This window comes from Cylas formicarius, unplaced genomic scaffold (genome assembly GCF_029955315.1).
Source record: "Cylas formicarius isolate icCylForm1 unplaced genomic scaffold, icCylForm1.1 PGA_scaffold_2__14_contigs__length_35257938, whole genome shotgun sequence".
Lineage (NCBI taxonomy): Eukaryota > Metazoa > Arthropoda > Insecta > Coleoptera > Brentidae > Cylas > Cylas formicarius.
Window position 1 is genome coordinate 4,291,014 of NW_026844319.1, and position 22,571 is coordinate 4,313,584.

Here is a 22,571-nt window from a genome sequence, read left to right on the forward strand (position 1 = left end):
GTCACGTGTTGTCTCGTTAGTCTTCTAGGCAGCCGTCTGCCTTCTTTCTTAATAGTATGTCCCTTATGAACTTGTCCACAAGGTCCCAGTTTTCCGTTGTCGACGTCATCAAGTCAATCACGTTGTCTACCGTAATCGGTCCAGTTAACGTCTCAAGTCTTTGTCTTTCTACCGTCCATCGTTAGCAGTCGAAAAACGTATGTTCCGCGTTGTCAGTTTCTCCGCAGTACTTACAGCATGGGCTCGTTACCTTACCCATGCGGCAGAGGTAATGCTGGAAGTATCCATGTCCGGAGAGGAACTGAGTGAGGTAAAAATTCACCTAACCCCCGTCCCTCTCCTTCCCCCGTCGCACGTCTCTGATTAGTCTCCTCGTTCATGTGGAGTCCGTGCCGTTAGTCCATCGGGTCTGCCAGTCGTCCATCGTCACGTTGCGTGCTTTTTTGGACGCCCTTGCCCTGCCCAGTTCCATACTACGCTCGTAGACACTCTTTCGCTCAAGAGCTAAGAGGCCTATGGGAATCACACCGGCGATAACTAACACCGCCGATTCGGGGACTGTTCGGTACGCGCACGCGATACGAAGAGTCCCCTGTCTTTGCACCGACAGCATGGCCTGTTGGTATTTCTTTACTTCCATCGCGCCTCCCCATATCTCGGCTCCGTGCAGGAGAATCGAGTGGGTTACTGTCATCAGTAGTTGTGGCGTCTTCTGTTTTGGTCCTCTCGTGTTTGTCATAAGGTGACTGAGTGCTGCAGTTTTTGAAGCTGCCTTGTCTACGGTGTGCGACCAGAACGTCAGCCTTGTATCCAGGTAGACACCGAGATACCTGACCTCGCCTCTGGTCGCCATCTGGGTCCCGCCTACTGTCATTTGCACATTCGTGTCAATGTGCTTTTGGTGTCAGGTACGTCAGTTCGGCTTCTGTATGGCTAGGTCTAGCCCTCGTCTCCGTAACCAGTCTGTAATCTGTCCTAGAGCTCGATTCAGCCGGAGCTGCGTCCAACGACCGTCCCGTGCAACTATCACGATGACGACATCGTCCGCGTATGCTACTAGGTGCACTCACGGTGCCATCGGGATTCTCAGGATCCCGTCGTAGTCAATATTCCACAAGTCCGGGCCCAAGATCGAACCCTGCGCCATTCCAGCCGTAAGCTGTCTCGTCCTTGTGCCTGTCTCCGTTTGGTACGTAAGTGTACGGTCCCGCATGTAGTCCTTCATAATGCGGCGGAGGTATGGAGGCAACCTGAAGGTAGTTGTTAGCTCCCCCACGATGTCCTTCCACCTCGCCGAATTGAAGGCGTTTCGTACGTCGAGTGTTGCCAAAAGCACTATTGGTCTGTCTTTGTGGGGCTTTGTCTGCGCTCTGTCGAAAGCTTCCACCACGTTCCGTATCGCATCTATGGTCGATCGGCCCTTCCTGAAGCCGTATTGCCTGTCGCGCAGGCCACCGGCATCCTGTACTGCCTTTTGGATTCGAGGCCGGAGTAGCAGCTCGAACTGCTTGCCCAGCGTGTTAAGCAGGCAAAGCGGTCTATAGGAAGATGGCGAATCGGGGTCCCCACCTTTTTTTTTTTGATATGAGGACCAATCGTGCCTTCTTCCATTCTTTGCTAAACAGGCCCACCCGCAGGCATGTATTGTACAGGGTGAGAAGCCACTCTGGGCGTTCTCTGGCTACTACGCGCAGCACTTCTGCTGGGATGCCATCAGGGCCGGAGGCCTTTTTTCCCCGCTAGACGAGAAACCGCCTCACCGAGTTCCACTCCCGTGAACTCTGGCCCCGCTTCGTCTTCGTCATCGTCTTCCGGCCACTCCTCTTCAGGATGTGTCGGGAACAGTCCGTCAACAATTCTGTCCATGGTCTGTTCGTCTTTGACAACAGGTGGCTCGTTCATACCCAGTTTCTGAGTTACAATCTTATAACCCAGTCCCCAGGGGTCCCGATCCGCCTGGTCGATCACGTCTGTCCAGCATGCGTCCTGGCTTCTGTTGATTTCCCGTCTCAGTCTTTTGCGCATTTGTTTGTATTCGTCGGAAGGCCCCACGCCTTTCAAACTGCGCTGGGCGCGTTGTGCCCGTCGTCTGAGTCGGTGACATTCGCTTCGTAGGCGAGAAATTTCGTCTGTCCACGAGTATTTGGGTCCTTTATCCCGTGGCGTCTGCTTCCTTGGCATGGAAACGTCGCAGAGCCTTCTCAAGAGACCCGTCGTTGCTTCAACCAACTGCTCCGTATCCCTCCTCTCCGTGATGGCCCCGGAAAGACCCGTGGCTGGATCAGGCTCGTTTCTTATATGTCTCAACAGTTTGTCGTGGTCTAGTTTCCGGATATTCCATCCTATTGGTCTAATTTGGGTCCGTCCCTGTGACCGTTGCGTCGTCCCGATGGTAAAGACGATATACTGGTGCTCGCTGACCGTGTAGATCTCGCTCACCCGCCATCGCTCCACTCTCGGGACCAGTCTCGTCGACGCGAATGTCACGTCTGGGATGGATTCTCCGAAACCGAAGAGACAAGGAGAGGAAAGGCGCCATTATCATTTCTTAAATCTTCTAATACTTGCGTTTCACTATAGCTTCTGCATTTTCGTGACCTTGGATTATTTTCGTCAAAAATAATTACGCACGCCGCTGCTGGGAGCCTTCAACTCGCCAGAACGATTCGCAACAATGAAATTATAATGTGGACACCACATGCAACATGCAACCCTGCATGTAGACCCTCCTTTATGGGCGCCAGAAAGCTCTAAATAAGCAGTCACATCCACTAATATAACATGATTGAGCAGATCCACGTCACGTTAAATCCATTTTTTCGTTAATTTACTATCTGCCATTCACAAATGTTTTGGGGTCTAACGATTGACTTTTCGTGTTTCCTTTTAGGACATCGCTCGCTAACTGGCAATGGACGAATTTTTACAACGAAACTGGCAATAGAGTTTATTTGCCGAATCAATTATTTAAAAATAGCGCGACATAAATTGGACGCCACGTTCTTCGAATATATTTGTCGTTAACTTCAATTACAGACGCTTCTCGGCTCTTTGTCTGGAAAAGCACCGGATGCTGGAAGACTTCGCCGTCGTCGTCTAAGCGCGATCTAAAATTATAAGTGCGACAACCGAAAATGCCGCTTCCTGTCATACCGAAACTTCGGAATTCTTCGGTCGAAAATATTTTTTTTTAGTGCGAAGCCCTCGCCGACTTGGCGTATGTAAAGTAATTGTCCACCTGTCACAATTTTAATTATATTTGAAATAAGATTTTTTTAAATTACCAGCCGAATTTACTTCTTCTTTTTTTTATACAATTATAATTAATAAAAACGCTACTCTAATGACCCAGAACTGCTGTTCCCCGTTAAAAAATAGTCGAGATCACCAAATTATTTGACGCGCTTGCAAATAAAATGTCAAATGTCTATCACTTCAAACTGTTTGAATAATTACTTTGGAAATAAAACAATTTCAATTTCAAGCAATGACGAAACAACAAGAAATTTCAGGTTATAACTCGAGACGAAGTTTATGGCAAATGATTTAGGACTATACCTAAATCATTAGATTCTCTGAGTTTTGCAACCAATTTGAAGAAAGTTTATGACCTTCTAAAAATTCCACATTTCCAACCGATCTCAACCAAATGAAAACTTTCTTGTACCAATAGAATCCCTGAGTTTAGCGCAGTTTTGTGCAATGGATATTAAATTTCACTCTCCTGAAAAAAGTTATGATCTCCCAATATTTCAAAATTCCTCCTTTACCTCAGCCAAATTAACACTTTCTTGTACCATCAGTTTCCCGCCCAAAGTAAGTTTACTGTGCTACCGTTTCAAGTCTATTTCAGAAAGGGCTCGAGTAGTAACACCTCATTTGGCATGCAAAAGGACTGCGGAGTAACCTAAGCCGCCACTTTCATTGTTGTGCATAATAGCAAGGGAAGCATATTGTCTGTAACAAACAGAAACGGGATTTAAGTGCAGCTAGACGAAAGGCGAACAGTAATGAAATCACGCAGATGACGCACTTGGAGATTTAATTACCTTCAGGAAATTAAAAGATATAGATTAGAAAACAGATTCATAATTTACCTTGATAAAACATGGTTTGATACACACGACACTGTATACAAAGGAAGAGTTGATTCCACTCAAAACTTTCAGATGAAAGCACCTTGAAATAAAAGTAAACGCATCACTATATTACACGCAGGGTCGGAAAACTGATTTGTCCCAAACTGCTTGCTGTTGTCTGCAAAGAATATTAAGTATTCAAGCTTAAATTTTCATGAGGCTACAAGTGCCGAACTTTGTAAAAATTGGTTTCAACATAATCTTTTAAAAACTATTCCCAACAACAATGTTTGAATCATGGATAACGCAAGCTACCACAGCCGTCTGATATGCAAAGCACCAGCCTCGTCAAGTTCAAAAACTGAAATCCAGGAATGTTTGTTAGATGAAGATGTTTATTTTGAATTCAGTTACAAAAAAGCGCAGCTTTTGGAGGTCCTAAATTTATATGCAATTAAAAAAGAGTGTGTATGATAACTTGGCTGAACAGTTTCAGTTACGCCCTAAAGAAACCAACAGGATAATTGGCGAAATGTCAGCAAGTTTGACTTATAAACAATCGACGCAGGAACCGAGAAGATTTGTAAATAGTATTACAGTAGATTTCAAGGAGTAATTTTGGACTATTTCCTTCAAAAACTTATTTTTTGATGTTATTCTAAAGTTAGTTATTTCCTTAGTTATCCGATAGCTCGGTTTATGGTCCGCCACACACCACGCCGTGCGATCATTATTCAAACGCGCGTCTTGCCCGGCTTCCTACAAAATGAAAAATTGTTAACGGTATTACCGCCGCGATACTCTGCAAAATCCAACGTTTTGATTGATTTCGCGTTATACGTCTCGTTATGACCGACCGACTGTTCTAATTGGCCGGGAAAAAAGCGCGCGCTTTTACGCAGCGATCAAACACGACCAATGCAAATAATTAATGGCGGTGTCTAATAAACTAATCAATCTATTATTTGATTTGCCCATAACTTTCACGTACATTTGTATATTTGCGGATAATTAACGCAACTTTTGCAGTTTAAAACGAATAAAAATTAACAATCCGTTCTACTATCTAAAGTAAATTCCACAAAATGTCATAAATTAATGTAATACGTAAACACTCATCTCGCATTGACAGGACTGAAAGGTAAACAAAACATCTAAAAATCATTCTTCCCTTCCAATAGGTCAGATTATTACTCTCTTTTATCCGAAGCCCCTTAATACCTGTTAATAGATACGCCTTGCACGAAATCTTAGCTTACCCTGACCCTACTTCGTCATAAAGAAAGTGTAACATTATTTATGGTTTATCAATAAGGTCACAGCTGCCAATATTTATACGAAATTATTCCATGACCCGAAGGTGGCATTCACACTCTGCTTTAAAAACCAGTGCTGAAAGTTTTCTATAGTTCTCCATCAAATTTACCATGAAAAAAAAAACATTTTAGTAGACAAAAAACAACAAATTTAATACCGCATATACTGGAAATCCACACAAACCATACACCATCTATGTTTCTCGTCTAACTAAACCACAAAACAGAACATGTCAGAACATTGGTCGACATCACATTCAGATCTGAACAGAATAGTAGAAATGGCAAATCGTACACTCCTTACTGCCTACATTGACCGTATCTCCGAAAAGATAACATTTTTTGGCAGACACGAGAAAAGCAAAGGTGGTGCTTGTCTCAACTGTTACCAGTGATTTTTGGGATTAAATTATTATAATTATAACGTATTTTGGGCTTACCATTTACAAATAAAAAATAAATCAGTATCTTGGTATTAACTAACTTCTTCTTAAGTTGTTACCAAAATTTGGAAAGCAAATTAAAAAGTTTTCTCTTTTTCAAGATATAAAGAAGTTGGTTAAATATATGGGTGGTAAATTTAAAATACTCCTCCTGAGTTTGTAGCAGGATTTGGAAGTTCCCTTCTTCTTAGATTTCGAAAATTTTCTTCAATTCTTTTGAACTTTTTCTCATACATTGGTAGCAAATGTTATTCATTAAATCTTCTGCACGTTCTTGAAACAATTCTTTGATACTCACCATAAATGTAAAACAAATTCAGAATATCTGCTTTTGCATGATTATGTGCCATCTTGCTTTCTCAATATGCGATAAAATAAGAAATCCGAGTACATCTAGATATGTCAGCATTTTTTTTACAGAAAACGTCACCATGGCAGGCCAGAGCCTAATATCTAGATGAAATGTGATTACTTTAATTCGCTTTAATTACCATATTTTGGTTCTTTAGTTTGGTAATTTTAGATAGCAAATTAATTGCTTATTTACGTGTTAATATAAAATATGGAGTGTTCCATTTAGAATTCCCACGTAACTTGGATTTTTTATAAATTGCCAATTCGGCCTTATCTTATGAACGAACTGTACACGATAAGTTAATTCTAACACTACATTATGATAAAGCAATTTAATAGGGAACCGTTACCAAAAAATTCAAATGTTTAACTGTACGGTTTGCGAAATAAGTTATCTAGATAGGTTTGGGTACATAGTTTATAAAAAAGTTCCAAAATGTTTCGCAGAATCTAAAAATGTAATAATATACGGGGTGTTTCATTTATACGGTACGAGAATATCTGGCAACACCCCATGGCCAAGAATATTTTACATAGGTAGCTTATATTCGCTTACGTAAGTATCCAAAATTTCAGGTTTCTACTGTAAGTCACTCTAAATTCCCGTCTATTAGAACAATCACCCTGTATATTGCCATTAATTCATAATCTGCCGGACGATATTAGAGAAGGGATTGTTTTTCAACAAGATAGTGCACCATATCATACCCTAGTGGCAGTCAGAAATTGTTTAATTCAATGTTTTCCATTTTGGATTGGTCGGTACGGGACCATAAATTGGCCAGCAACTGTACTTGTCCATATCAATTCAAAACAGCTGTAATCTGTCCAGTTTATAAGCAAGGTCAAAGAAATTTGGTGAACAATTTTCGACCGATTGCATTAATTTCAAATCTTGCTAAGATTTTTGAGAAAATTGTTTTTGTCAGGTTATTCAACTTCCTTATTAAACACAACATATTAAGTTTGACAATTTGGTTTCCTCAAGAAGAAAGTCACAGATGATGCTATAACTTCACTTACTAAATTTATCTCTGAAAACTTAAGTGATAGCCTACCAACAGTTGTGACTTTTTTAGACTACACAAAAACTTTCGATATAGTTGATTACGTTACACTAGTGTTCAAATTGCAGAATATGGGAATAAGGGGTATCAGTTTGACCTTGATAGCAAGTGTTGTGAAAGATAAATGCCAAGTACCAATAGTAAGTGGTATTAAAAATCAGCAGGTTAAAACAAATACTTGAACCAATATGGTTCATCTATATATATATATATATATATATATATATATATATATATATATATATATATATATATATATATATATATATATATATATATATTCTCACGTATTGATTCACGGATGGAAAAATATGATGACACTATATTCCGGGATATCATCCGTTCGTTATATATATATATATATATATATATATATATATATATATATATATATATATATATATATATATTCTCACGTATTGATTCACGGATGGAAAAATATGATGACACTATATTCCGGGATATCATCCGTTCGCTCGTTGAACTCCGACTGGAATCCTGCATCCGACTGGAATCCTGCAAATCCTGCATCCGACTGGAATCCTGCAGACGTTTCGCCAAAATCTCACTTGGCATCTTCAATGCTCGCGCTCCGAAAACACTTCGAACACTCACTCGAACACTCGAACACTCGTGTTCGAAGTGTTTTCGGAGCGCGAGCATTGAAGATGCCAAGTGAGATTTTGGCGAAACGTCTGCAGGATTCCAGTCGGATGCAGGATTTGCAGGATTCCAGTCGGATGCAGGATTCCAGTCGGAGTTCAACGAGCGAACGGATGATATCCCGGAATATAGTGTCATCATATATATATATATATATATATATATATATATATATATATATATATATATATATATATATATATATATATATAAAACTAATAAATAAAATGTAAAAATAACTCTTTTTCAAATTGCAAAATTAAAAAACAGATTAATATAATCGGTGAGGTGCAACTTACAACTAATAGTAAGTAGTTGTAAGTTATAGTAAGCAGTTGCAAGGTAGGGTCAACTTATGTACTTATGTACGGGCAGTATTTGCCCCGTATAGGTCCTTTACTGCATAAAGTTTTTTTATGTAAATGGAATTTTTGGCAACAAATACTAATATTATTATTATAACACAATTTGTTAAGTTAACAACTTTGTTAATCTTTTTCACGTAAAATTTTGAATTTGTTATATATAACATTTTTATGTTTATAAATTTTAAAAATATTTAGACCAATTGCGATTTTTTCCTGACGAAAATTTCCTTTGTTATATTGGTACTAGTGAACAAATGTCAACTGTACTCTACATTAAAGTCAATATAAAGTCCAAGAAACCTCGGCATTGTGTGGAACGTTCAAGCGAATGCCAGTAAGCCGACCAGGGATTTCAGTAAATCGAAATCGACTTTATCTTCGACGCTTAATTATCGATCGACGTTAATCGTAAACCAATTGATAATCTTGGCATTCCGCCTGCCTACCCCGAAAAAATAAACGGCGCGCGCAGAAAAAACCCAACGAACCCGTTAGAATCACCGTTGCCGTGTATAATTATTTAAATATATAAAATTTTATTAGACATTAATGACAGAGAAATTATACGGCTTCAATAATATCCTGCTGCATTTCTAAAGGCTCTAACTTCTGCGGGATGACTAATTAGCCATACATTAATGAGATGTAGGAAATAATGACATCGAGAGTTGCATTGGCGTCGTTACCAGTGGGAGAAAGTGTCAAACGGCATTTGGGATTTTAAAAAAATGGCACGACATGGTTATTTGATGTTAATATTTACTGAGGTTATTGATTTAATAGAAAAATTATGGTAGATACAAAATCACGGTAAAAATCAGAACTGGTCTTTTGTTATCTAGGTAAAAGTTTAATTTGTGATATTTTTACTGTATTTCATGTTGCAATGGAATAATTATGATAGATTTCTAATCAATAACTTCTTTTATTTTCTAGTTATGACATAAACTTTCTATATGCAATTCGTACTATTTTTTTCAACGAACATTTCGTGATTTGGTTTATGTTCATAAAACTTTTACAAGCAATAGGATATGGTCAATACACATGGAAAATAGGTACTGAGCAGAAGGTCAAACATGGCTAACGGCTTATAAATGAAAGGATTTTGAAATTTTACTACTTATAAGGCATAAGACATCGAAACAGTAGTAACTATATTTATATTAATTTTGGGTTTGGCAGAACCAATATAAACAAAATGTGAAAATAAAGTGTGGTACTGTTTGTTAATAACTTCTAATGGCCACGCCTTCAATAGGTAACTATGGTCCAAAATCCCTGAAGGAAGCCTTTATAAATAAAGAGTCTGGAAAGTTCCATCATCCTCTAGATATAATAACATATAAATAATAGAACAACACATCACAAATTCATATACAACCGCTTAAGACGAACACGAACAAAATTATAGGCACTGCGCATCTATCGATTCAGATAACAAATATACAAAACAACATTTTATATCAAACGACATTAATTTCAACCGATTTCTACATTTTATGGACCCGGGCAGGAGCAACGTCCGCCATGTACCGTGGTTCCTAATTTGCCTAATTTCTTGGTAATACGTCAACCGATCAGCTGTATGATTTTGCATATTGTAGAAATGATCGTAATCATCAAGATAAAAGTTATCACGAAAATTATATTTTGACCGTTGCGTTTCAGTATATAAAATTATGGGTACAGTACGAAGATTTTGATTTGATTTTTGGGGAGTTGTTTAACGAACATTTGAAACGCAAAATGTTTCAAATGTTCGCTTTGCACCGCACGCCATTGAATCCGGAATAATTTATCTAATACAGTTCGCGAAATCGATTGGATATGCAAATCATAATAAGCGGCATAATGAACGCAATTTTGTCCGTGACTTGATCAGTAAATACATCTTACTGTGTGTTTAGAGCGATAGCGCGCAATTTGCGAAATTTATATTCAAGAAAGCAGGGGACATCCTGTGTAATATTTCCACCACCCGTTAATTGAGAAATTGTAAATTGAAGAAAATTATTCCAACGAAAATTATGGTATCCTGCTGCGCGGCAAGAAATGCTAATTTTTACGTAGCGCATATTCCTTGAATTTTCCGAGACGCAATATCAAGACATAAAATGTTGGTAGAATATGTGTGATATACCAGGTGACTGCGAATGCTCTGTCAGAGAATTTGAAAATTAACCTATTATGTATATCATACAAGATATTCCTAAAATTATGTAAATTGTTGGTTATATCATATATCTTATTTTTCTTCACTCTTCATTCCTTATCACCTCTTTTTAGTGTATTTTCATAATTGTCCCGAAACTTCATTTTAAGTAAAACACCTGGTATACTTTTTTTTCAAGGAAACTTCCACGGGCTACTGTAATACTGTCTACAAAACTTCTGGATTCCTGCTGCGTCGGTTGTTGTTGAGTCGAACTTGCATGAAATCAATTCTTCTACCAGCGAAAAATCCGAGAATCTATAGAAATCTACAAGCAACCTAACAATCTTAACCGCGACTCAGGTCTTTACCTGTCATTAATATGGGAATCAGTCATCCGAGACGATGTTTATGTCCCACATTTATCTTCGCCCCCCTCAAACAATATATAAGCAGGTACAGAGTAAAATGCTAGCCAATTTCGGTTAAGCTCTGAAGAAGCCAACAGGATGATTGGCGAAACGCTAACTAGTTCGACTCAACAAAAACCGAGGTAGGAGGAATCCAGAAGTTTTGTAAATAGTACTACAGTAGCCTGTGGAAGCTTCTTTGAAAAATTAAGAAGCCTTTACGGAGAGGACATCAAGCGCAAAGGCAGAAAGTCAGAAGACTACTGACTGAAACTGGTAAGATTACTTTATACACTGACCTTTTTGTCACGCTGTGAGGACCATAATGTTATCCCCAATTTTCTTAAAACATCCCATCATGTCAAAACCTCATCCGCTTATAAATTTTTTAGAAAATATAGCTCTGCTGTATTTCGAGAAATAATTTATTACACCCGTAAGTAAATAGACCAAATCCATAAGACTTTTCTGTCTCTACATATTGAAATTGCTTCCATCTTGTCCCCATCCGAGTTCGATACCCTTTCAAACATGAATCATGATAAAGCTTTAAATCTTTGTTTATCTTCTACCCAAAATGACATTCGGAAATTTGAAAAAATTACGTCAATAGCAGTGAAACCATCAAACTTTTCTCGACTACCACACACTGTGATAAATGTATCATCGCACCAACTTTCGGACAAGGAAAAATCAGTTCTTGCAAAAGGTTCCGACTTCGTCCCTACCCCACGTATTACCCAAAAGGAGAAATCATTTCAAATGTCGAATCTATCCTACACAAATTACCATCGCAAACAGCCAATAAAATTCGATTTAAAACCGTAAAAATCCTTAAAAAATCAAAATCTCTAAAATATAATCCCGACTTCGTAATCCTAAAAGCAGATAAAGGACGATGGTCAGGAACACAAATGAATATCGTTAACTTAAAAAAGGTCCTAGGCCATCTATGAAGCGCAACCTTAAATCTGTTATTAACGCTTCTTCTCTATGAGACTCCGTGAAAAAGTCTGTCACCCCTCATGACTCTAAAATTCCTCGTCTCTATAGACTCTCCTAAGATTCACAAACCAGGATTACCCTTTCGACCTATTGTCAGCACCATTGGTTCCCAAACATATTCTCTAGCAAAATATCTAGCTTCTACATTAAAACCCTTTACAGGGAAAACTGATGGTTTCGCACTTAATTCCTTGCACTTCATTGAACAATTAAAAATATTAGATTCACAAGATATTCTGGTTAGTTTCGAGTTAGAATCCCTCTTGACTAAAGTCATTATTCTTAAAGCTCTCAACATCATTTCAGATATATTAAAATCCGACAATCTGGATTCAAACCTTCTCACCTTAGTTGAAAAATGCTTGTATGGAACGTATGCTAACACAGAACAGCTATGGGCTCTCGACGCCTTCCATCTAAAATCGAAATTATAGAATCGTTGACACCTTTGTTATTTGGCTTTATGGTCAAAAATCCCTACTAGATTTTCTTGGACTTCTAAATTCTATACACCCTAGCATATGTTTTATTTTTTATTTATTTAGATATTCTCGTCAATAGAAAAGCAGGCCTAGCATTGGGTCATTGTGTTTACAGAAAACCTACGTACACAGACCAATACCTTGATGCATCAACATCTGGCCCAAAAAACTTCGTTATCAAGTCTCTTGTTTACAGAGCCGTAAAACTGTCCCAGTCCGAGTCACTGAACTCAAAATTAAAACACCTTACCTCTGCTCTAATAATTTTCACAGTAAAGATAATAAGCATTCCATGACAAAATAACCTTCACCACACCCTTCCAATAGCAATGAGTCTGAAAGCAACGCCTCATTTGCCACTTACATTCAAAACAACTTTCCCAAAAATCTCTTATAACATTCGATCCGTGAAAGATAAAATTTCATTTGAGATGCCAGGAGTTTACGGCATTCCATATATATGCTGCAAAGAATACATCGGAGAGACTTAAGACTAAGACAAATAAACTCATCAGCAGGGGGCACAACGGGCCCATCTGGTGGCCTAAGTGCTTGGACGCCCGCGAGGGCGCCCCCCCCTTTAATACCAATACCAACTCATCAGCAGTTTCAGAACGCAATCACGAAACCGTACATAAAATTTTATTCCATAAAACTAACCAAAACAAATAAACGAAAAATCCGAGAATATATAGAAATCTATGGGCAACCAACCTTACAGTCTCAAGCGCGACTCAGGTGTTTTTCGTTTAGACAAAAAAGAACTTTAATGTGTTCAAGGTTTTACCAAAAAATGTAAGTTTGTAATTAAGTTCCTTTTGTCCCTTTCATACCACGAATGTTTTTAAATGGGAAACAAGGAAGTGAAGAACGGGACAAATAAAATCACAAATAACTCATTGAATTCAACTTCTCAGAAAGAAAACAAAATAAATCCTAAACCAAACCAACTAACCAGAACTGTATAAATACTAAAGAAATAACTGCCAATCCCTAATAAAGATAAAAGAAATATTTTATAATTCAACTAGTGACGCATTGTACCATAAAAATGAAACACTACCTTTATTCCACATGACTCGCATACCCATTTCTCACACAGAAATCAGAATTCTTGTTTTACGATCACGATTCAGATTTCTTCTATAAAGGCATAGCGCTGTCAGGAGCCATCATTGCAATAATCTGATTCCTCATAGCTACTCGTGGATCTTTCTTTTTTTTGATTTATAACATTTACTCGCTTGATGCTTTTACTTTCGCTTTTGTTTTTTGGCGTCTTTCTTTAGTCTTTTAGCGATATCCATCCTTCCTGGAGTTGCAGTGATCGTAGCTTTGGGTCGTTGTTCCGGATTCTTTCGTTGTAAAGCTATTGGGAGAGGACGAACCATTTCTGGACTAATTAGAATACATCCTGAATATCTATATTCAGGATTTGTCTCTCTTGGACCCCTTTTAAAACAACATGCTCGGTTGTTTCCGCCGTTTGTTCAATTAAGGAATTTTATTTATTGATCGATTGATTGAATCATCTTCTGTAAAAATGTTTATGATATTATGTTCTGTAAACTGAACGCAGAATAATAGGCATCCTTAACAAACAACAAAACATTATAAATAGTAACACATTTTCCTGGATTCCAGGTCATCCAGTTGTTCATTGATGCGTTGTATCTTGGCTTAAACGAGTCAGATACTGTAACGTCGAGGGCAGCTTCTGATCGCTTCAGTGTGGAGGGAAAGTAAGAATGATTAGGTGATTTTGACGAGCAAATAGGAGTATATTTAGTTATATAAGTCTGGCGATTGTCTACTATCATAAGAACTGGTTCCTTTTCTGATGGCTTAACTTGTTTTACGAAATGCTTCAAAGACTCTAGAAAACCATCCTCTGTTATCCATTCCGATTGATTGGCAAGTCTTAAAGAACCAGCGGGGCCATTTTGAAGTATATTATTCTTGAAATGGACGCGCGGAAATATAAAAACTGGAGGAATACTATCTCCAGCTGCATTGGTAAATGCCAACATTGTAAACAACGAACCACGTTCAGAGGAGCTAATTTGACCATCCCTTTTGATATCCGCGCAAGCTATAATTTTCAGGTATTGGTAACAGATGTCATATCATATTTGGTAATATTTTTCCAGGTTATCAAAAAAGTTACTGACATTAACTTTATTAGACCAGCGGTCCTAGCTAATGAGGTGCTCTCTGGTTTTCTAAGTGATAAAGTTTTATTTAATAATAATAATTATTATAATAATAAATATATTTATTGCTTTGCCAAATATACATATTATTACGCTACAAAATATTAGATGGTACTACTTTTAAGGCAAACAAAAGGCCTAATAAAACGCAGACATCCAGCAAAGCCAGAAACTGTTCAAGCCTCAAACAAGAAAAAAAAACAAAATTGAATATATTTCGCAGAATTTATAATAGATTAATCATTAAATATAGTTTCCAATAAAGAGAGAAGTCGCAGCACAAAGGAGAAAGGAGGGGGTAAGGGTAAACAGCAGTTCTAAGAAGATATTTTTTATACGGTTTTTAAAAGTTATGGTTGATATTGTTAAATTGGAAAGACTTAATTAATTTATTGTATAAGCAATGCTATAGAAAATGATATTTTAAACATTTCTTTTCAATGTTGTGGTATTCTCGATATATATATTTTTGTTAGATTCAAGTCATGAACATCTATACGTAAAGTGATTTTGTTAAAAAGATATTCAGGAGATATGTGCTTAATTAATTTAAAATAGAATGTAGCACAGTGCAACCTAAACCTATTGCAGATGTTAAGCCAACCTTAAACGACCAAGTATAGAGAAATAGGATCCTGTCGGTGAACTCCATAAACAAGCCGCAAACATGAATTTTGTATTTTCTGAACACGATATTAAAAAAAAATTAACCACGACACTGGCAATCTTCCATGTAAGCCATTTTTCAGGGGCAGTTTCTAATTTGACTGGATACTGATATGCTAAGCACATTTTTGCAGAAAGTTTTAGATAATCGGACAAATCATTTGCCTTTGATTATGATGAAAAAATATGCGATTTCCAATGTGAGGACTATATACAAATTGACTTTGTAGTAATGTTTTGCCTTCTTTAACAAGTCTTGCAAGATGTTGTAAGAATTTGCTTTTGATACATTGTGCTTTAAAACATGATTAACTGCTTGTTGAATTGTTTCAGCATTAACGCGGACGCTTGTTTTAGGTGGCATATTTTGTCCCGTGAAATATACAGGGTGTTTCTTAAGTCATTTAGGAGACTAGCTCGTAAGAATGTATATAAGTACCTAGTTAATGCACACAAAAACAATAATTCCCAAAAAACTGAAAAATCTAAAACAGTTAAAATTTTCTTACCGTTGATTCCTCTTTGTTGTAGCGAAATGGACGACAAAATTTAATACAGATAAATACTGCGTACAGAATGTAAATTAGTATTTTTTCAGAAACTACAAATAAATCCAATAATTTTACTTTTATGCACCAAAATAAACAAACATGTTCTACAACGTCACGAATAGACAGTTCATGGCCTCTCTACTACCTACTACTCCACTATAAGTACTTTAAAGCGAACTTCGCCTAACACACTTATAAACGCAAGGAAATTTGCTTTCAAACCGCGCTTGACTATTATCGAAATTCCCACTAAATGATGTTCTACAACAGTTTAACCACTGTTTTCCCATACATCTAGGATTCTAGCTCAACTTAGACTAACGAATAATTATTTTGTCTTATAAACTCAATCATACTGAACTGGGCATTGCATATAATCTCCATGAAAATGCTTAGATGTCCTCTTTATATCGAGAGCTAACCTGTTTAAATAGGAGTTTTCATGGAAAAAAGGTAAAAAGGTATAATCTTACACCTAGAGCGGAGGATTCCGGGATATCATCCGTTCGCTTGTTGAACTCCGACTGGAATCCTGCAGACGTTTCCCCAAAATCTCAATTGGCGTCTTCAATGCTCGCGCTCCGAAAACACTTCGAAGATGCCAAGTGAGATTTTGGCGAAATGTCTGCAGTCGCTACGTCCCATTTCTCCTTCCATGCCGTCTGGATAGTAAAATAAAGTACTGCGTCGTTCCTAATATTGTCATACTCTTCATGCAGGGTTTCCTACGAGGGAATGTGAAATAGTTCAGAATCAATCCAGCTATTAAGTCAGATCGAAACACAGGAGTCCGCAGCAGAGTATATCAGATATTGTAAAAACTGTCGGAGAATGTTATTTCTGGTCCTTAGCTTAGGGGTAGTGTTTGGCAAGTATTGCTTGTACCTTGTTACAATTACGTATTTTGCAAAATTGTTGTGCTTTAGTCGGGTGTTACGAGATGGACTCCTAGTTCTCTGTTGGCCGGTCTGTTGGGGCAACAGGGAACCTTTATTTTATGTGGGTTTGACTGAAGCTTCCATTTATGTAAAAGCTGTAACAAAAAAATGAAACAACTATCAGACAAGTAGTTCTTTAACGTATAAACAATAAAAAACAAGGGACTTATAGTTTTTGCTACTGTTGTTAAAATTGTAAGCAACAGGAATTATCATGGCACGTAAACAAAATCTAAGTTATTTCACAGTAAAAACAACAACGCTCTTTGGTCTTTGGGAAATAAACAAAAACTACTATTTTCAAAGCAACTAAAAATCTTGACATTTCAATCCTTGACACTTTTCAGCCTACTATAACTGTGACTGACGTTTTTCAATAGCATTTCCTTTTAGCAAATCATAAAACTTTTTCTTTGGAATTGGTATGACATCTCGATAAGCACAGTCTAGATTCATATTTCTAAAAGATGTAAAAGTCGCGCCTGTTCGCATTTTTCTTTGCGTATTGCTTATGCTTCTGTAGTCAGTTTAACTAAAAGATGTTTTATAGAAAAATGTGTCTTGTTCGCGGTTTTTACCAACATTAAGTAGTCTGCGGCGATCACAAACACACTGGTGGCACTAACTCTCTCTAGCGGAACGGAAGTAAAACAATTATGTGCCGCTATTGTTGTTCATTGTTAAAATACAAATTTTCGAGTTTTTTGGTACAATTAACTAAAAATAGCTATTCTTTGATATGTGCTATGTGCACCCAGTGAGCGATATGTTTAGTTGGAAAATACGGATTAAGGGTCCGAGTCTTTAGGAAGACTGTTCGTAGCAGTGTTAGCCATTGCGATTTGCGAAGATTGTCTGGTAGCCAGTTGGTGCTAGTTCATTTAGCGTTACTCAGGGTGCACATGTAGTATTCTACTACGGACGCGAACTAGCATTGCAGTCTATGTTTGTTTGTTTGATAAAGTTTCATTGTGCTAAATCTCTATTATATCGTAAAACTGGGATTATCATCGAATTTATCCTATCCGCTTTATAGTGAGATCTCTAGTTCGTCATCCTTGATAAGCCAAAGGCCTCTTTCACGTTATCCGTTCTGTCAACAGACCGGTAATCTGACGGATCGATGAAATTGCCGGGGCAATGTATACCAATTTAACGATTAATGATTTTATATTTGATTTACCGTCGCCATAGGCGCAAAAAGTGTCACAGCAGAAGATTTGGGGTGCAGCCAATAAATTTACAAAGGAATGACATTGGCGCTTTTGATATTATCCATCCCTGTTTACTGTACGAAGAACAATAGTTACTTCCGGATGACAATTTCAACATTTTGAATTTTACTACATCGAATGGAGTCATCCATAGTTCGAAAAAATACGGTCATGAGGAATGCAATAAAGACTCCAGAAATGTTAGAGGCCACTTTAATCAATTATGATAGGTATACTATAAAATATAAATTTTCAGCAATAAGCAGCAATGTATTCTATACTTATCAATAAAGGCCTTATTAATTAACTGCAACATTTAATCGTTATTATTTTTACATTGTGTTCCTTCTTTTAGTGTTTGGCACTGTATAAAATGCTATTATCGTCAAAGGTAAGTCGTAATTATGGCATAAACCACAATCATGTCTACAAAACCACAGTGTTGAGCGTACATCTGAAAAAAAATTCCTTTTAGACTGTTCCATGTAAGTTAAGACTTTTAAAACATTCCGAGCATGTCTGGAAAAGAAAGTTATTTTATTCATCTACATTTGAGTCGAGATTACAATAAAGTATAGCTAAATTTCTACATGTATTTCTACTTTTAGCAGATAATAATTTTTAACTGGCAATTTTTTTTATGGCAGACATGATGCAATTTCTTCGAGCAAAATATGCTTGCTTATTTCGATGAAATTTCATTTTTGAATGTTATAATTTTCTTGGTAATGTTTTCCAATACCTACAATTTTTTAAACAAATTGTCCATAGGCACTTTTCATAATTATATTTACTAGACTTAAGGTGTCTATAGGAGTTGCTTCTTGAGACAACGTCGGAATTTGCAATTGGAGCTGCCATTGGTTAAAAACGAAATTTTAAATTTAGCGCATACGCGCACGTTGAATGGTCCTTTTCAAAAAAATATATTCTTGCTGCATTAATTTCTGTACTGTTTAGTTTATAAAATAACGATATGGATAAATGATGGTGCTCAAATGTGTTTTTACAGTATGCGGTAATGTCATCGGTACGTTGAAAAAACCGATAATGTGAAAGAGGTCTGAGGCGTGACCATTGGCGGCTTAGACAGCGTCGTCGTCTCCCGCCATACCGTCCGACCTGCACTTGATTAGCCTCCCCCGCCGTTCAGGCTTCCCCCGCCCGCTCTCCGTCCCTCCTGACCGGGCATCTCGCATGCATTCATCTGCATTAACACCTGCAGGTACGCGGCGCATTTTTTCCACCGGACCCGCCCGGGGCCCAGAATACAAGATCCGCGAACTGTAGTAGGTATACGACCACAGACGGAGAACGGCGCAGCACGAAAGACCGATTTTGGAACATATTTTCGCAAATCGAGCGATATTTTAAAATAATCCACTCAGGCCAGTTCGTTTTCTTTTTTGGAGTACAATTAGATTGATTACACATGCCAACAAATATTTTCTGATTTGGTATTTTTCATATTTTGGGAGTTTTAGAGACTAAACTAATAGAAAAACAATGTTTTTTCTTTCTATCAATTAATTTTTGAGATGTCATATTTGTTGTTTTAAAAAGGAAACATTATATAACACTCTAAAAATCGAAATTGCTGCGCCACTGGCGTACATTTTGCATAAATTAACAGAATATTAGAGGTGAATCCCCGAACGTAAGATATAGTTTCTGGGATTCCCAAATATGTGGTCAAAACATTGCCGCGTCGGGTAGTGACGGCGTGTGTAATCTATAAAAGAAGCTTGGTACAGACTACAGACTGAGGACTGGAGACTTTATTGACACATAAAATAAAAACCTTGGTAATATTTTTTTTTGTTTATATAGGTAGGTATAATCTTATTAAATTAAATTAAATTAAATTAGATTTGATTTAAATTTAATCGTTTCACTATCATAGTCGTTATTGAGATTAATTATAATAGGATTTATTTTGTTTTGTATAGAAATGTAAGAGTCCTCAATTTTTCTAATGTGCTGTACTGAATTTTTCCAGCTCTCAGTTGGTATGTAATTAATTACATTTTGGATCAAATTTATAACACTAGGAATTAAAATAGGAGTAAAGTTTTCTGCTCCGACTTTTAATTTTACGTGGTTCCACAAATGGACCACGTAGAATGGTATACCCAGCAGCGAAATTATCCCACACATACTCCTTTTGAATTGCATGTTACATAAATAAATATCACTTTTTAATAAATATTCCTGGATTTCAATTTTTGAACTTGAGGAAGCTGATGCTTTGCGTAGCAGACGGCTGTGGTAGCTTTCGTTATACATGACATTTTATAAAATGTTTTATAAAAGACTGTTTTTAAATCCATTTCAAAAAGTTCGGCACTTGTATCCTAATGCTAGAATCATTAATATTCTTTGCAGACAACAGCAAGCAGTTTAGGACCAATCCGTCTTCTGACCCAGCATGTATTATGGTGATACGTTTTCTTTTATTTTGCAGGTGTTTTCGTCTTACAGTTTAGAATGGAATCAGCCCATCCTTGGGATACATTGTCGTATGTATCAAAATAGGTTTTATCAAGGTAGATTATGGATCTGTTGTCTAATATCTTTTAATTTGGTAAAGGTAATTAAATCTCCAACAGCGTAATCTGTGTGATTATATTACTACTTGCCTTTTGTCTTTTTCGTGGTACTTAAATCTCATTTTACAAACAACTATGGAGGGTGGCACAGCTTATATTGGTTTCACCTTCTTCTAGCTTCAGTTTACCCAAGGTAGGAACAACTTCGCTTTGACAAAGACAATATATTTTTCTTCTTATTAGACCCTGATATTGATTATATTATCGACGATATTGGCGTTTTTGTAAATAAACAGGTTCCTTTTAACGCTTCCTCTCTCCTACTGATTAAAGTTTCATAAACATTTTTTACAACCTGTTTTGCATCAAGATACAAATGATTTCGAGGCGACATTGTTATGTTTTCATAAAATAACTTTTCCGAAAAGCACAGTAACCACGCTAATTCAACACTGCCACAAATTGTCAACACTGGAGAAATACAACAGAAAGAAAGAAATATACCTGGGTCACTCCTGCCTTATCACCCAAGTAAGAATAATTTTTCTGTTAATGGCTTTACCCAATAACAATAGGTAATAACATAGTTAAAGTTTTATTAGGAAGGATCTATCGAAAGTCAACACCATGATTGAAACAGACTATATGTTGCTCATTCTGTGCTACGAAAATCTAGAACTACTGCTGGGGAGAATCAAATACGAGGATGCATTGTGGTGACTTAAGACTTGTAGGATTTCTACTAGTTCAGCAGTCCCCTGTTTTCAGTGTGAGTGGAACAGTAGAAACAGACAGCCACATTGTGTGAAAAAGAACTGGCCAAAAAGAGTTAATTTAACTCCCGGATCAAAACCGTCCCTGCTTCGTTTTCAAACCTGATGAAAGTTTTCATCATCATTTATTCTGATATTTCCTATCTACAAAGGCCAACAGTACCTCTCGCATTGCTGGAAGGAATATTGAAGTTGATCTTCAAACGCTGAATTGAAAGTGCATCTCTCTGCGCTAGTCCATTGTTTCTTTCGAGCTTTTGTTAATAGTACGTCATCCAATCTAAACCTAAGGTAAATAACATCCAAAGAAAGCGATATAATGTAAACTGCATGATATAGCAAGAATAAAGCACGACAAAGTGCTAAATGCAATCCGTGAACTTTGAAATTCGTATGACATCCCCCCTTTCCAATTGTCATTGATATGTCCCTATGGGAAACTTATTATTATCTCTCTTGAAAATATAATGACATGTTCCGTGGTAATAGTATGTTACTCATTACAGCAAAGTCCTTGACAGGCTTGATCACAGTGTGTTATTCACTAAACTAAAATATTTTGCACTCGGGAACAGGCGCTACGACTTTCTTCAAAAGTTACTTCTCTGATTGGTGTCAAAAAGTGTATTTTAATAACAATTATTCTAAATATGTCCATATTTCCAAATGAGTGGCACGAGGTAGTGTTTCGGGTCTAATGATGTTCTCTAGTTTATCTAAAAGTCGATCTATAATCTCATGAAGGTGTCTTAAACACCGCAATTTGGTTAAATCTGACCGATACTGTCCAATATATGACTTTGTAATGTAGTCTATTCGCCTGCCTTACGTCAACAAGACAAAGTCAGCGTCTTTAGAATTATTCTGCAGGCTGACTTTAAACGAATGACTTAAATCGCAGGCCTTAGTTTTAACTAAACAATAATCACTCTCTAAAGGCTTAAAAGGGGAATTACTCCTAGTTCAGGGATTTGTCCAGTTAATATTCGCCAGGTTCTATTTTTAGGCATTTTTTTTCCACGGGTTTTCTGGCGATAGAAGCAAACACGGGACCGCGTCCAAGGAATCTGCTCAGTGGATACTACAGGGACAATAATTTTCGGACAATTCGACAACTTCAACTGTTTGAGATGTTTCGTAAAGTTTTTGTGTACAAGCCCGCTAGCTGAGATAATGAAAGGCACAGTATAGATCATTTTTAAGTTGTATAGTGCTTTTAGTTCGTAGGAAAGCTTTTCGTATTTTGCTATCTTTTCGCTCAAAGTTTTGTGTACATTGTCATCCAGACCAACGACTATATCAACGATGTACCTCTCGCGCTATGC

The 22,571-nt window shown here is 37.2% G+C and overlaps 1 protein-coding gene across 1 annotated transcript; it reads right to left on the minus strand.

Moving 5' to 3' along the window:
* Positions 1–376: 376 nt before the first annotated feature.
* Positions 377–874, minus strand: LOC132698065 (uncharacterized). Its single transcript, XM_060663917.1, has one exon. It carries the CDS (start codon positions 872–874, stop codon positions 377–379), a length of 498 nt encoding a protein of 165 aa, XP_060519900.1.
* Positions 875–22,571: the final 21,697 nt, after the last annotated feature.

Bases quoted from the DNA above. Each gene is read 5' to 3' on its own strand.
- LOC132698065 (XM_060663917.1), bottom strand. From the start codon at position 874: ATGACAGTAGGCGGGACCCAGATGGCGACCAGAGGCGAGGTCAGGTAT.